We start from the raw sequence: 17,040 nt of genomic DNA, 5'->3' as shown, positions 1-17,040 counted from the left end.
TCAATTATGGGGAAGGACCTTTATCATCTGGGCTGCTGCACTGGTATTAGTTACCAGTCCCTGCTAATCTTGCTTTGTAGCTATAAATACAACTGCTAGTCTGGCTTGGTAATGATGAATTTGGCTTGTGGTGGATCTTCTGTTTAATTTTACTTCGTGCAGGGATGCATATTTACAACAACGGTCTTTTTCGTCCGTAATTTCCGATAACCAGACTTTACGGCACATATGGGCTACATCCAATTGGATCATCTAGCTCCTTACTGTAAAGCAGATGTCTGCAAACTCCTTCAGTATTTGCTCATACAGCAGATACCGCAACAGAACTGTACTGCCTGCTCAGGCTTGCTACTGAGCTTGCAACATATTATCAAAAAAGCAATGAATTACTGAGTTATTTTTAAGTACTTGGGCACTATTTTAGAACAGGATTTGCACATAAATACACTCATGTTCCTATCTTAACTCCTAGGAAATACATAATAAGCAATTCATAGAGTTGCTAGGCATAAATTAACTGACTTCCTTTCTTTTGTTGTTGTTTCTTTTCAATGCTTTATCATTAGGTTTTTTTATTCCACTAACAGCTACTGCCACATCAACATAATTTTCACAATTCCCTGGGTCTTCCTATAATAACCCGACTTGCTCCGACTTGCTCGGAGAACCTGAAAGGCTTCCTGTGGGCGGAATAGCGGAGTTGCCCAAAGGGCTGAGGGGTGCTCCACGACTGTCTTTATGCTGATGTATAGTCCATTGAGGTTAATGACTAGACTGGCTTTTGAAGAAACAAGAAAGCAAGAGATGCCTCAAGTACCCTCGGAAGAAACAGAGGTCTCCAGAAGCGGGTAAGTGCCTCTACCCAATCAAAGTTAGCCAGCAGATGAAAAGGAGGAAAGAGGTATTTATCAACTATCTCTATGCACTGTGATAAGGATTATCATCAGTGAAGATAGCAGAAATAATGTCAAAACGATACTAATAATAATGGCTAAGAGGCCTGTGCTGAATATTTTACGTCTAAGTTTAAGCAGTGAATCTTCATTCGGTCTCATAACCACCCCACCAGATGACTCTACACAACTTGCGGTTTTATGCACGGAGTCCTGACACCCCGAAACCACCTCTTCTATGCTAGACTGGGCTGCCAAATGGCACCTGACTGGCTTCTAGTTTGGTTCAGCCAGCACAGAGAGGTTCACACATTTGGGTTCTGCTGAGCTGGAGTCCAGAGGTGGGGCCCTTTATCTCACTCTTGCCTTCTCCTCCTTCTCTCCCCTAGGGCTGGCCTATGAGTGGCTGGGCAGTCCCAGCATCCTGAAAGGGCAATGTCCCCATCTCCATGGATTGCAGGAAGCGGAGGGGACAAGCGCGGTCCTGTTGTAGGCTGGCTTGAGGGCAGCCTCTGCACTGGAGGTCTGTCTGCCGTGTTCCTGGGAGAAGTGGGCTGATTTCAGCAACAGCCAATCGCAGAATGCCAATGTGCCAAGTGGCCAATTCCCTGGATAACCAATTTATTAAACCACCAATATGCTGAATGTACGGTTTTTATTCTGCCATCACAATGGTATTAGAGGAAATGTACTCTGCCTGTCTCCTTGTTAGTTGAAGGGACTGAGGAGGAGATTGGAGGACAGAGGAAGGGGGTGAGATGGAGGGGCCTTCGTGGAACTGCATTTCAGAGGACTGATTTTCTGGGAATTGACGTAGGGCCATGTTCAGGTGACCACAGTCTTCTTCCCCAAAGCAATGAATACGGCTTAGCTATGCCAACGCGTCCTTAAAAGCATTTCCTTCAGCACTGACAATTTCACAGCAATTTCTACCAGCACATGGAGGAGAAGGTGTGTGAAGACACAGCAGTGAGAGATTTGAAGGCCCTGGCCCTGAAGACTAGAGTCGAGCAGGGCAGGCAGCCATGAGAAGCTGGAAGAGGTAAGGACCGATTCTCCCCTAGAGCCTCTGTAAGGAGCACAGCCCTGCAATACCTTGATTTCAGCCCGGCCAGATTTCTGGCCTCCAGAAACTGTAAGAGAATACATTTCTATGTTTTTGGTTTTCTGTTTTTTTTTTTTTTTTTTTTTTTTTTTCCTATTTTAGGGGCATACCCGCAGCATATGGAGGTTCCCAGGCTAGGGGTCCAATCGGAGCTGCTGCCGCCAGCCTACACCACAGCCACAGAAACGTGGGATCCGAGCCGCATCTGCGACCTACAACACAGTTCACAGCAACACCAGATCCTTAACCCAGTGAGCAGGGCCAGGGATCAAACCTGCATCCTCATGGATTTTAGTTGGGTTCGTTAACCGCTGAGCCATGAAGGGAACTCCCATTTCCTACAGTTTTAAACCACCAAAGCTGTGGTAACTTGGTATTGCAGCTATTGGAAACACGCCATACCCGACAGGCAGTGTAAATCAAAGAGCTCCGGATGCAGGACGAGCACAGACCTTGCTGCTCAGCCAGGGATTTCCACACTGGGGGCTAACATGGAAAAACGCTGAAACAGACCAGCTGGCACGGCCGACATGTGCACAGCCACAATTTCCACTTTCTAGTTAAACCAAACAGTACAGCTGTCTCATGACTGCCCAGCAGAATTAGAGCTTCAAATTTTTTTTTTTAACGGTCGCACCTGTGGCATATGGAAATTCCCAGGCTGGGGTGGAATCAGAGCTGCAGCTGAGGCCTATGCCACAGCCACAGTGGATCCAAGCCACACCTGGGACCCATCCCACAGCTTGCAGTGACGCCGGAGCAAGGCCAGGGATCGAAGCTGCATCCTCCGGGAGACTATGTCACGTTCTTAACCCACTGAGCCACAATGGGAACTCTGGAGCTTTTAGTTTTATTTGAAGAAAAGGATATTTGTGTAACATAACAAAGACTACCTATCATAAACCAACAGCCAATAGCATATTCAAAATCGAATATTAGGGAAAAAACAGAATAGTTAGGCATACCAACTACAGTACTAAATAAGGAGGGCCACCATTACTGCTATAACCTATTTCTTCAAAAAAAAAATTTTTTTTTTGGCTGCACTCATGGTATGCAGAAGCTCTCATGCTAGGGATCAAACCTGAGCCACAGCAGTGACAATGCCAGATACTTAACCCACTGAGCCACAAAGGGAACTCCCTTACTCCCTTAATTCTGAGATGTACCCCAACATTTCTGATATTGGAATGTGAATAACATGCATGTACATTATATACAGATACTTTTCAACTAATGGCCCTCAAAAGCTATTATTAAAATGATAGCATGTTCATATGCTCAATGGTCTTAGAATCAAAGAAATATGGTATTTAACATTGTTGGAAACTTCCAGCATATTCTATAACGCAAAGTAGAAATAAGAGATAAACTCTAAGAAAGATTATTTGCAGATGATAATATAACCCTAGTTGATCCAAGAAGATTAACTGAAAACTCTTAGGACCACCATCAGTTAAGGAATATGGCTGGATATAAGAGAAATACACAAAGCAAAATACTTCCTTATATGAAAAATACTATATTCCTAGTAGAAATAAAACATTAAGGAAACATCTGGGAATAATCCCAAGAAATGTGAAGAGCCTACGTGTAGAAAAGCACAAAAGTCTATTGAGGAGTACCTGTCTTGTTTGTTTGTTTGTTATTGGCTATGCCTGCAACATGTGCAAGTTCCCAGGCCAGGGATCAAACCCATGCCACAGCAGTGACCCAAGCCGCTGCAGGGACAATGCCATATTTGCTGTGCCACCGGAGAACTCTGTCTTAGTATCTGTCTTAAGTTGAAGGATACACCAGCTCCAAACGGGATGGTTGAAAAACTTATGAATGCCAATTAGTGCCAATTAAATAACAGTTTATTGCAAATTCTAATGAGGTTAAGGGCAGTAAGGAGTAAATACCCAAAAAAATGTTTAAATTTCAAGTGTAAGAACAGGCAAGAATGGCCAAGATATTTTTTAATCAGAGGAAAGCCACACTGATTGAATTGAGGCAGTATTGGTATAATACAAGAATGGAGCTGCAGACTAATAGAGCAGAAGCACGTTTCCCCAACAGACCCTAGTGTGTGTACAGATCCAATGCACGGTAAGAGCCAAAGCAGCAGTGAGGCGGAGGAGGGTTAGTCTATAGATGGAGCCTGGCCAATTGAAAAAAAAACCTATCCAGAGTCTTGCCTTATATTAATAAACCAAAATAAACTACAAGTGGATTAAAGGATTCTTTGTAAAGTATTTTAAATAAAAAGACTGAAAAGCAAAGTCTGTGTGTATGACTTGACTGGTTCCATAGCAATGGAAGACATCACAAAGAAGACTGATGTCTGTTCCTTGTAGATACATTTTTGAACTTTAAAACAGTGACATAACGTTGGAAAATGTTCATAGTAAGGAGTCTTTAAAAAGACATATTAGTAAAAAGAGGAAAATAGACAGGGAATCACAGCTATAGCTCGTCATACACAGGACAGGGCCAATATGTACACACGTATGTACAAAGCCCACATACCTAGATGAGACAGCATGCACACATGGAGTGCTCATATGGGCCAGCTCTGTAGTTTCTCTTTGAATTTTTACAGCCCCCTTAATAGAGAAGCACAGTGTTACTGTCCCCATGTTAACAGAGGGGAAACTGAGGGAGGCCAAAGCTGTTCAAGAAAACACAGCTAATAACTGGCAGAAGCAGGATTCAGACTCAGGCCCTTTGGCTCCAGAGCAGGCACTCTTGGCCATTACACACAGCACTGGCTGCTCCCACTAAAACTGCAGTAGATAAAAAGCCAATTCACAAAAAGGAAATGCAGATGCCTGTCAAATGCTGGGAAATATGCAATCATATGTGTAATATGATTTATGTTTTCATTCATAAAATCAGCAATGAAAAAATACAACCCTCAGTGCCAGCTTAAGGGGACTCCGTGGCTACCTTCACAGTTTAATCCTGGCCCTCACCAAAACATTCTCAAAGATGATTAAGTCACTGCCACCTCCCATCTTTAACTCTTTAATGGCTACCTGTTACTCTTAGGATAAAGGCCCAAGTCCACAGCAAGGTCTGCAGTGTGCCCCCACTCCCTGTCAAGCCTATCCTTCCATACTTCCTAAAAGGCACTTCCACCCTGTTGGCCCCATGGCCATGGAGCACTCCTGCAGCCTCAAAAAAGCCAAATCGTAGACTTTTTCTCCTCCAGTCCTGTCTCTATTCCAGAAATCATATAAAGTTTATAGTACCCATAACCCTGGGAAGCTTCCTTCATAGTCCTTATCAAGGGCTATCATTACACATATGATCTTTGTCTGTCCTGAGCAGTGAGTCTTGTACCCCCATGACCCAGCACAGCGCTTTGGCTATAGAAGGTATTTAACACATACTTGTCAAAGGCATATGCATTAATGGTTGAAAGAAAGAAAAAGGAGGGAAAAAAGTAAAAAAAGGTAAAAAAAGAAAAAAAAAATAAGGGAAGGAAGAGAAGGCTCTCTACCATACAGTGGTAAGAACAATTCAACCTTTTTTGGGGGGCTGCACCCGAGGCATACGGAGGTTCCCAGGCTAGGGGTCCAATAGGAGCTGTGGCCACCGGTTACACCACAGCCACAGCAAGGGGGATCCCAGCAGCATCTGTGACCTACACCACAGCTCATGGCAACACCGGATCCTTAACCCACTGAGTGAGGCCAGGGATCCAACATGTCCTAATGGATGCTAGTCAGATTCGTTTCCACTGAGCCACGAAGGGAACTCCGAAGGGTTCAACATTTTTTTTTTTTTTTTTGTCTTTTTGCCTTTTCTAGGGCCGCTCCCATGGCACATGGAGATTCCCAGGCTAGGGGTCCAATCGGAGCTGTAGCCACTGGCCTACACCACAGCCACAGCAACACCAGATCCTTAACCCACTAAGCAAGGCCAGGGACCGAACCCGCAACCTCATGGTTCCTAGTCAGATTCGTTAACCACTGAGCCACAACGGGAACTCCTGGGTTCAACTTTTTTACAAAGCAATTCGACAATGTGTGTCAGAAATCATAAATATGTGTTCATAACCTCAGTTAATAACAATCATTAATATTGTGATTCTATTGCTACATAATTGTTAAAAGCATAATTAATAATGCAATCATACAAGTCTACCTGGAAGAAGATACTTTGAAATCTAGTATGGAAATTTATGCTCACTACAGAATTGTTTACAATAGCAAAAAACCCCACACAATTAAATAAACATGGGTGTGGTGCAGCAGGTTAAGGATCAGCACTGTCCCTGCAGTGGCTTGGGTCACTGCTGTGGCACAGGATTGATCCCTGGCTGGGGAACTTCCATATGCCATGGGTGAAGCCCACCCCCTACCCCTAACACCCCCCACCCCAAACAAACCAAAACCAAAAACTACAAACAGATTTAATGTCCAGAACTGGAGAAACGATCAAGTAGATTCTGGTACAGCCACAAATTACATAATACATAAAAGTGACATTTACACAGTTAATGCCATGGAAGACATTTAGTTCACAATAAGTGGAAAAACCTAAAATTTAAATAGAGAACGGTTTCAGCTTTGAAAAACAATATCCCGAAGTGGCAGACAGTGCCGAATCCCCATGCTGGAACTCTCCCTTCTTTTCTGAGAGAACCTGATTCTGTCCACATTCCTCTGAGACAGCTGGGCTCCCTCCCCAGACCTAGAGGGAGGACTGTGATTAGTGTAATCTAGCTGGGTCTTGGCAATGCCGCTCCTCTTGCCAGTGATACATGTGATACAACTCTGGCCGACAAAACACAAAGAAAGTCTGTCAGGGGCTTTCTGTGACAAAGTTTCCTTGCTGTGACTAAGTGACACTCTGAGGATGGCAGAGTAGAGGGCTGGGACACTGCTGAGCTGCTGAATCAACCTACCCTGGAAGTGCCCTCTCTGTGTGTTAAACCAACACAGCATTGCACGCAAGACACCAAAATGTCAATGATGATGTCTCAGAGGGGGTTACCAGTGACTTAATTCATTTTAGTAAGTTTCTTCAATTTTCAAGTTTTCTTCAATAGAGCATCTATCACACCCAAAATGGGGGGGGGTGTTAATAAAAACAGGTAACTACATATTGCGTGAAACTTGCCCTTAAGAAACTCAGTCTAATAAGAGAAACAGTCATGTAAATAAATATGACGCGACAAAACCACAATGAGCACAGCTATTACAAGGGTTACAATAAAACCAAACTCAATATCTAATGGTGAGGATATGGAGCAACTAGAACGCTCACACACTGCTGGTGGGAATATAAAATGGTAACAACTTTAGAAAACTTTTAGGCAGCTTCTTCCAAGGCTAAATATGCAATCACCCTATGACTCAGCCACTATACTCCTAGGTACTTACCCGAGGAAAATGAAAAGAGATGGCCACAAAAAGACTCATACAAGGGGAGGGAAAAGGGGGAAGGGGGAGTTGTTTCATGGGTTGTAGAGTTGCAGATTTGTGAAATAAAAAAAGTTCTGGAGACCTGTTTCACCATGTAAATATATGTAATATTATGGAACGATACACTTAAAAATGGTTAATGGCACAACACTGTAAATCAACTACATTTTAATAAATAAAATCAGAAAATAGGAAAAAAATGGTTAAGACAGTAAATTTTCTGTTTTTTTTTTTTTTTTTTTTTTCTTTTTAACCACAATAAAACAAAGAAGAATAAAAAGAATGCTCATAGGGCTTTATTCTTGATGGCTGCAAACTGGAAACAACATAAAAGTCCACCAACTGATGAATGAATAAACCACTGATGTATATGCGTACAATGGATACTGACACACGCAACAGGATGAATCTCACTGAAAGAAGACACACACAAAGTATATACACACACTGTGTAATTCTATTTATATGAAATTTTAGAACTGGCAAAACTGACCTATGGAGACAGACATCAGAACAGTGGTGGCCTTGAGGGATAGTGATGACTAGAAAGGTGCATGAGAAAACTTTCCAGGGTGATGGAAATGCTTTAATTTCTTTTTTCTTTTTTTTTTTTTTTTTGTCTTTTTCTAGGGCCGCACCCGCAGTAGATGGAGGCTCCCAGGCCAGGGGTCCAATCGGAGGAGCAGAAGCTGCCGGCCTACGCCAGAGCCACAGCAATGCGGGATCTGAGGCTCATCTGCGACCCACACCACAGCTCACGGCAACGCCGATCCCCAACCCACTGAGCGGGGCCAGGGATCGAACCCACAACCTCATAGTTCCTAGTCGGATTCGTTAACCACTGAGCCATGATGGAAACTCCTGAAATGCTTTATTTTCTTGAAGGATGGTGATTAAATGGGTATTACGTACTTGTCAAGATTCATTGAATGGTACACATAAAATATGTGTTGATTGGAGTTCCCGTTGTGGCTCATGGGTTACAAACCCAACTAGTATCCATAAGGATTTGGGTTTAATCCCTGGCCTTGTTCAGTAGGTTAAGGATCCAGTGTTCCCATAAGCTGTGGTGTAGGTTGCAGATGCAGCTTGGTTCCTGCGTTGCTGTGGCTGGAGCAGGCTGGCAGCTGCAGCTCTGATTGGACCCCTAACCTGGGAACTGAATTCTGTATGCTGCAGGTATGGCCCTAAAAAACAAAGCAAAACAAAACAAAAAACAAAAAACCCACATTACACAATATTTTCATCGAATATTTTGTTAAACTCTGAAATAAAACCAAATATTACTTTTTAAAGTCGTATGTCAAAAAGCAAACCTTTAAAACACAGAATGAATAAAAAACATTTTTAAGCTTATAAGTGAAGGAAGAAATCAAAACAAGACAAAATGTGTCTACAGAAGAATGAAAAATAAGTTTTGTATGTTTAATGATAAAAGCAAAATTAGGAGGCAAACAACAAACTGGAAGAATGTTCACAGCAGAGTTTTGTTTTATACAGTGAGCACATACTCATGTTTTTTAGAAATTTTATAATTTATTAAGAAAAAACCTTTTAAGTACAATAAGCAGATAGACAAAATTTTTTATGAGTTAACAGAATTTTAAAAATGGAAATAAAAATGGTCAATAAGCATATGCAAAAAGTTCAAAACTAATTACAACAAAAATGCAAATTAAAATGAGATACCATTTTTGTTTTTCTTTTTTCTTTTTGCTTTTCAGGGCCACACCCGGAGCATACGGAAGTTCCTAGGCTAGGGTTGAATTCAATGCCAGATCTGAGCTAGTCTACAACCTACACTGCAGCTCATGGCAATGCCAGATCCTTAACCCACTGAGCGAGGCCAGGGATCAAACCTGAATCCTCGTGGATACTAGTCAGATTCATTACCATTGAGCCACAACGGGAACTCCCCATATTTCGATTTAGCTAAGATTTTCCTCTTTCAGTTAAAATACCCAGTCCTGGGGAGGGCAGGGTGCGACAGACGCACGGCAAATGGTCAGGTGATGCAGTGTAAACATGTATTTGCTTTTTAGGAACCAAATGAGGACTAAGCACTGTGAGAAGGTACTGCAGCTGGGTGGAAGTGGGGCCCAGATGTTTGGGAGTGGTGAGTGTGAGGTGAAACAAGAGCCCACCCACCTCGAGCCTCTAACTACATGAGAACTATTTTTTGTATTAAAAGAAGAAACACAAAGTATTCCCCCTACTTTTTCTGTTGGGGGGTGGGTGTGGCATGGGTAGGGTTCCCTGAAGATAAGGTACAATCATAACCAGGAAGATGGACATGGGTTTGGGGCCTCCCTGGGAGGGGGCTGAAGACCAACACCTGCGCAGCCCTGTCCTGAAGGACAAGGGCACTCTGGGCTACTAGTCCCCCATGCAGCTCTGCCACTCTCCCCAAGGCAGGGCGCTGGCCCTGGGGCTCAGTGGTGGGCACAGCAGAAGCAGCCTGAAATGGCCATGGAAAAGGCAAGGCGCAGCCCAGCATGTAGAACATGGCTGCGCCTGGGTGACAACCAAACAATGACAACAAGATGAAGTATATTTTATGTAGTAGCTATGACTATAAAAGCCTAAGAAAAGGTAAGGCTGGAGACACACACCAAGCTATTATTAGTAGCCTACCTCTGCAGGGTCAAATGAGCTGGAAGGAAATGGGTCTCATTAGCCTTTTTTTGTGTTTTGGTATTTAAAATGAAAAAAAAAAAAAAAAAAGGTTTTAAAGTTCACAAAGCTTGATCCCCAAACTCCAGTCAAAGAATGAGTTGCTAAGGGACTTAAAACCGTTCCTAGCACATTGTAAGAGCTCAAGGAAAAAACATTTTTTTTTCTTTTTTGGCTGCACCCATGGCATATGGAAGTTCCTGGGCTAAGGAATGAACCTGAGTTACAACTGGGACCTACACTACAGCCGCGGCAATGCAGGATCCTTAACCCACTGTGCTGGGCTGGGGATCGGAACCTGCGCTGCCAGAAAGACAAGGCTGGATCATTAACCCATTGCTTTACAATGGGAACTCCCAAGGAAATATTTTAAAGATAATACTCTAAGGAAAGAAAAGACTCAAACTACGCAAAAAGTCTTAATATACAACCTATCCTTGTTCAGAAGGGTTTAAAAGGGGTGAAACATCTCACAGGGTATAATTTCCAGGTGGCTGCTGCTTGGGGCCTGACCCTTTGCTTCTGCAGGTTCAAATGCACATGGAGAGAGAGTTTCCGCCTTTCTGGGATGGGACCTGCAGTATCAGTGTTTACAAACTTTACCGGTGAGAGGTGTATCTATCATGCAGACTGAATCCTCATCAACACGGTGGCAGCATTTTCTCCCCGTAGGCAGATTTTCGCTCATTCATTTAATAAGCATAAGCATGTACTATGATCCTAGGCCCTAGAGATCCAGCAGTAAATAAAACAAAAACACCTTTCCTCATTGTTTTCATGAAGTTGATGTTTTAGTGAGAAGGCAGGCAACAAATAAATATACAATGTCGATTGGTTGTAAGTGCTAAGAAAAATTATGCTAGCTAAGGAGGTAAGAAATACGTAGCAAAGACCACCACTGTCCTCAAGTGGAGAACTAACCAGGAAACAATTCTCAAACAGAAATCAGACCCACGGAGTTCCCATCATGGCTTGGAGGCAACGCATCTGACTGGCATCCATGAGGACGCAGGTTCGATCACTGGCTTCGTTCAGTGGGTTAAAGATCCAGCGTTGCAGTGATGTGTGGTATAGGTTGCAGATGCGGCTCAGATCTGGTGTTGCTATGGCTGAGGTGTAGGCCAGCGTCTATAGCTCTGATTCGACCCCTAGCTTGGGAACCTCCATATGCCTTGGGTACAGTCCTAAAGAAACAAAACAAAACAAACAAACAAAAAAAATCAAATCCTCAATAGTGCTGTGCTCAGGGATTGATGTGACCTCCTCATTGATGGAGGTCAAGGAAGGCTTCTGAGAAGAGGAGCATGACCTGAATCCAATAGGAAATTGAGCAGACAAAACAGGGTGTGTGTGTGTGTGCGCGTGTGCGGGCGCACACGCGCACACACACTTACAACTCAGAGAGCAGATGCAAAGTTGTGGAAAGGATAAAGAGCACATGATCAATGACAACAAAATAACAACATATAGTGGACAAACAAAACTAGGTGGATCTGTTCCATTTGGAAGGCCCTGGAGGGCCTTAAAGAAGTGGGAAACGAGCACACCTGTAAGCACATGTGCCTGTGCACATACACACACTTGCAGTAGCCATCTGCTATTTTCGCCTAAGGACCTCTGTACTTCCCCATCCCACACAGTGACAGAGGGGCACTTTACTCCATTCCAAACGTGGGCCTGTGATACAGGTCTAGCCAATCATGGTACCCCACCTCCTTGTCCACAGTGATTGGTTTACAATGCTAGAAGAGACTACTTGGGCCTGCCAGTCATCACCCTTTTCAGTATGTGTGGAGAAAACAGCAGGAAAGAATGAGGGCAATAAACAGAAAGCAGCAGAGAAAGGCAGAGCCAAGAGAGTCTTCATGACATCATTTCAGCCTCATGATCCAGCCATTCCTGAAGCTCACATTTGGACCTCCTAGTTAAATGATCAAAGCGGGGATAACCCTTTTTTTCTTATGTTAGTTTTCATTAGGTTTCTGCCATTTGCAACTAGATTAACATACCCCCTAATGGGGAGAGAACTTCACTCTGTGTGTGGTGGTGGAGGTATAGAGGGAAAGGGAGGATGAATTATGTTGGAGGGTCTCTCCCATTCAGTTTGATAAACATGATGAAATCATGGCTTCAAGGCATCTGGGAGAGTATAGAAGCAGCCAAGAGAGCCCCTTGGGTGGAGGAACTGAGAGTTTGTCATAATCTACATGGATGGGTTATATAAACCTTGTGAGTTTCTAGTAACTCACGATACTGCCATAAGTCACCTTTGAACTGAGAACCAACACAGAAGAGCCGATCAAAAACACCAAGAAAACCATCTGTTTAAAACCCATTTACTATTCCCATATTAATGCACATCAGTCACAGATGTTTCTCAAATATTTAATTTTGTGACAAACTTAGTATTTTGAACTCTATCCCTGATACCAAACAATCATCCAGTGCTCTCCTGAAAAATTAACTCAAGCAGGGGTACCCATTATGGTCCTAACAGATGTTATAGGAAAATAAACTGGCTGCATCTCAAGAGATCACGACAGAAGCCCAAAACCTCAGATCCTATCGTTCACATATCTGAAAACTCAAATCAGTTGGTCACAGATAATAATACCAATCTTGGTCTGAAACACAGCTTCAAATCTTTAAATCCATGAATCAGAAAGATGTTCATATTACACTGTGTTATAGTATAAACATAGCTAGCTTAAGGGAAACTGTGTGTTAAGCAGTGGGTCTCCTTCTGGCAGAAGTAATAACAAATAACTTAAAATTTTTTCTTCTTTCCACAAGCATGTACCAAATACCTACTATGTGCCCAACGATCCCAGCACTGTGTGCCCATGAGCCTTTTCTTTTTCTTTGGGTGAAAAGGCCAAATCTTGGTTCACATCTGGATAAGGCTGGGTAAAATGCAAAATAAAAGATAATTTACCACTGGACAACTTGAGATGTTATTCTTACAACAAATACTGCCCCTCTAAACTCTGCTATGCCTCCCTTCCCCCACCACACCAGGCTCATACCACCTGGACTCTAGTCGCTGAGAAATAACAAGATCCACACCCCACAGAGCCTGAGGGCCTTGGGTTCAAGTTCCAGCTCTGCCATTAACTAGGGTCTGGAACTTGGCTAAGCTCGCCTTCTCCATCTGTAAAATGGGAATAATACTTATTGCACTGGGTTGCTGGAGGGATTAAATGAATAAGTGTATGTTAAGAGCTTGGTACAGTGCCATATACATAGCAAGTGCTCAACAAAGAAAAGCTATAATTAAGACAATAAAGTAAAGCTTTAACCTCTTTCCAGTTCTAAAATTTCATGGTCCACAGTAGAGAGATTATGGGTTTTGAGTCTCCCCACCCCCACCCCAAGTCTGCTTTATCACATCTGGGAGAATAGCAAACCTCCAGAACAGCAAAAATGTCCCCTGCTTTTTAAGCAGCTGTACCAATGGGAAGCATTCAGCAATGGAGCAAGTTCAAGTCATGGGTGATGATGGGCCCTTACTAATAATAGCTAGACACTTCAAATTCTGACAACAACCCTGCAAGGTAGATGTAATTATCTTCATTTTGTAGATAAGACCAAGTAGGAGTAGAAAGGTTAAATAACTCACTCACTGTCACACCGCTGGCAAACGCAGCCCTGACTCCAAAGTTCATGCCCCCTTTCCACACTATACCTTGCCTCCCATACAGCAAACACATCCCACTGCTTGTGAAACAATGAAATGATGAAAAAGGGATTTCAGGATCTCTGAAACGATGGGAACAGGCCTTCTTCGGCAAAGAAACTGATATCATCACTCACATTTGCTCGACAATTTGTTGCTCCTGATTCTCTGCTCTCAATGACCTGTTCTAGCAATCTGGCCTCCCTCTCTGACAACAGCCACCATGCAGGCCTCTGTGTGCAAGTCTCCTCCCTTAGCACCTTAGACTACTCCCTCCCTCCGCTAACCACAGGCTAGGATTCCCCCCTACTGCGTTTAAAATCCAATGACAGACAGGTGCGCATCCCTTTTTGAAAGGCAAGTTTTCCAAACTCTGACAGCAACACGGCACACCTGAGGCAGGCTTACCCTCTATCGGGGCCCAAGAATCAAGCCAAAGAGATGAAGGAAGGGGAGGTGACGCAACTAGGCCTCCTGCACCAGGGCCAGACCGAGGCGGAGCGCAGTGGCCGTGAACCCGCAGTGGGCTCTCCACCGCGGACGCCTACGCCTTCCCTGTGTACCGCACGCCAAGGGCGACGGATGTTATCCCAGGGATAAGGCGCCGGCCTATGCAGACAGGGGAGAAGGCGCAGGAAGGCGCGGACCTGAAGGAGCCTCCCTCTTCAGTCACTCTCCCGGGCGAGGGAGTTGGCAAGAGAGAAACAAGGGCCTTTGGTACCCAGCTGTTAGGCTCCGGCTGGCACAAGCGCCAGAGCATCCGTGCGCGGCCTCTGCCGCCCACACCCGCGCACACCCGGGAGCACAAACACACGCACACAAGCACTCGGCCCCCGGCGCCCGCTTCCCCGCAAACCTGCGGAGCCTCGCCGCTGCCTCCGACCCCCATCTCCCCACCTGGCCCCGCGGCCAGCCTCAGAGCCCACCAGGGCGCCCCGCGGTCCCCGTTCCAGCGGCGTCCGACACTGGAGCGGCGGCTCGAGCCGGGCGTCCAGGTCACAGAAGGTGATGGCGGGAAAGGAAAAATCCTCTTACCGGTCTAGTAATTCTCCGGGACACAGCCCGACACCTGAGGCTGCCACTGACGCCGGGACCCTCCCCCCGCCCTCCCCCACCACGTAGCCCTCTCTACCTTCAGCCGGGAATCAATGGCCGGGTCGCGGATTGGTGACATCATTGGCGCGCCGGGCGTGGGAGGGAGCACCACGTGATTCCCCTCTCTTTTGTTTGCGTCCTAGTTAAGCAGGGATTTTGTTGCTGTCCTCCTTGCCTTTTTCGAGATATGTTAATGGCGTTGTTGCAGGCGCGATGGGAAGTAGATAGGTGGGTTTGGGATGCTGCATTTTTTTGCCTTGATCTAACCCCTCAGTCACTATAACGTAGTGGGGCCGGAAGGCTTGACTCTGTATATGGATAGCACTTTTTTTTTTTTTGACGGATCTCAAGTATACAAAATTAGTTAATAATGCCTTATAATCAGTAGTCCTTGGATGGCCCTTCAAGTTAAATTATTTTGAGAATGAAAAACTACAATGAAAACTACCTTTAATTCTGGCTACTTGACCAGTCCAACTGAGAACTAAAGTATTACCAATAATTTTCATCTACTAATAAGAGGTTCTCATCCTCTACCTCTGCCTTCTCCTCGGAAGTAACCTCCATCCTGACTCGTGTTTACACAACTTTTATATTGCTTTAAATTCTTTTCATACTTACCTGCATTATTTAGCAATGTATTTTTATTAGGGGTGTGTGTGTGTGTTTGAACTTTCATCTAAGGTTCTGGACTTTTAACAAACATGCTTCTAAGTTACTTAGTTCATTCATACTACTATAACAAAATGCCACAGGTTTATAAACAAACATTTCTTACAGTTCTAGAGGCTGGACGTCCAGGTGCCAGAATGTTCCAGGGAAGGTCCTTTTCTTATTGGCAGAGTTCTCCTTGTTTGGCTGAAGGAATCTGTGGGGTCTCTTTTATAAGAACATGAATCTTGTTCATGAGGGCTCCACCTTCATGACTTAAGCATCCCCCCAAAGCCTTTCCTAATACCGTCCTTTAGGATTTCAACATACGAGTTTGGGGGAGGACACAGCTCTTTGGCACTTCGATGCATCTTGTTGAGTGGAACTGCATTTCATTCATTTTTACTGCTTTATAACAATTCATTTTGTGAGTGTACCATAATTTATTTACCCATTTTCTGGCTGCTGAATATTTATGAAATTTCCAGGTTTTTTCCCCCCTCTCCTCCTCTTCTTCCAACTGTGCTGCGAACATTGCCTTTTGCTGCCAATATACAAAAATTTCTCTTGGGTATATTTACCTAGGAGTGGAACTGGTAGGTCTTTGTTGTGATAGTGTTCAACTCTATATGATAGTGCCACATTTATACTCAAAGTGGTTATAGCAGTTTACGATCCTTATTAGCATCCACATCTTCTCTAATACTTCAGACTTATTGATTTTTGCCAGTGAAGTGGGAGTTAGGTGATGTCTCATCATGGCCTTATTGGCATTATCTCTGAGGCTGAGCATTTCTTACATATTTTATCTGTAGTTCTTTTTCTGTGAAATGTCACTGTAGAGGGGTCACTGGTTTCAGGGCAGATCAAGGAAAGAGATATGACCATGAGGTGGCAGTAGCACACACAAGTTTTGTTTGGGCAAGCTTTGACAGGTTTGCAGGCAGGGTAGATCCCTTACAGAATCTGACAATCCAGAGACTATTGGGGAGCAGGAACAGGGAGGCATTCAGAAGGAGAGAAGGGCAAGGAAATTCCCAGAGGAGAAGGGACTTACTTGTTTATGTGTTGTGCTTAGCAGCCTAGCAGAAACTCTTTGGGTCAGAAAGCTCAAAAGGGTAGCAGCAGCTTGGGATCTATAACCACAGGGTTTATCTTATCTATGACTATTAGCTTTTGGGTACACTTTGGTGAAGTATGCATGGCAGGCAGGCAGCTCTAAATGGCTGAAAACCTGCTTATTTGGGCTATGACTAAAACAACTAGATATGTACATATTTGAGTTTTGTGCAGGCAGGCTTTTGGGCTAACTGGTCCTAGCCTGCTGCGAAGAAATAAACAGCCGAGGCCATGACTGGCTCATTTTGATAATAGTTCATGTCTTCCTCCTATTTTTATTTTTTTTAATTTTTGCTTTTTAGGGCCACATCCATATCATATGGGGGTTCCCAGGCTAGGGGTCTAATCAGAGCTGCAGCTGCTGGCCTGCACCACAGCTCATGGCAACGCCAGATCCCCGACCTACTGAGT

At 44.1% G+C, this 17,040-nt stretch overlaps 1 protein-coding gene across 1 annotated transcript in view; it reads right to left on the bottom strand.

Moving 5' to 3' along the window:
• Positions 1-15,038, bottom strand: part of ADAR (adenosine deaminase, RNA specific) — a 43,079-nt gene extending 28,041 nt beyond the window's left edge. The window contains 1 exon segment of the mRNA XM_021089756.1: positions 14,897-15,038. Within this exon segment, the coding sequence (XP_020945415.1) occupies positions 14,897-14,941 (45 nt within the window). The 5' untranslated portion in view covers positions 14,942-15,038.

The sequence above is a fragment of the Sus scrofa genome, chromosome 4, assembly GCF_000003025.6.
Source record: "Sus scrofa isolate TJ Tabasco breed Duroc chromosome 4, Sscrofa11.1, whole genome shotgun sequence".
In the NCBI taxonomy this organism is placed as follows: Eukaryota; Metazoa; Chordata; class Mammalia; order Artiodactyla; family Suidae; genus Sus; species Sus scrofa.
Note: the sequence above shows the minus strand (reverse complement) of the source record. Positions and strands in the feature narration are given on the sequence as shown.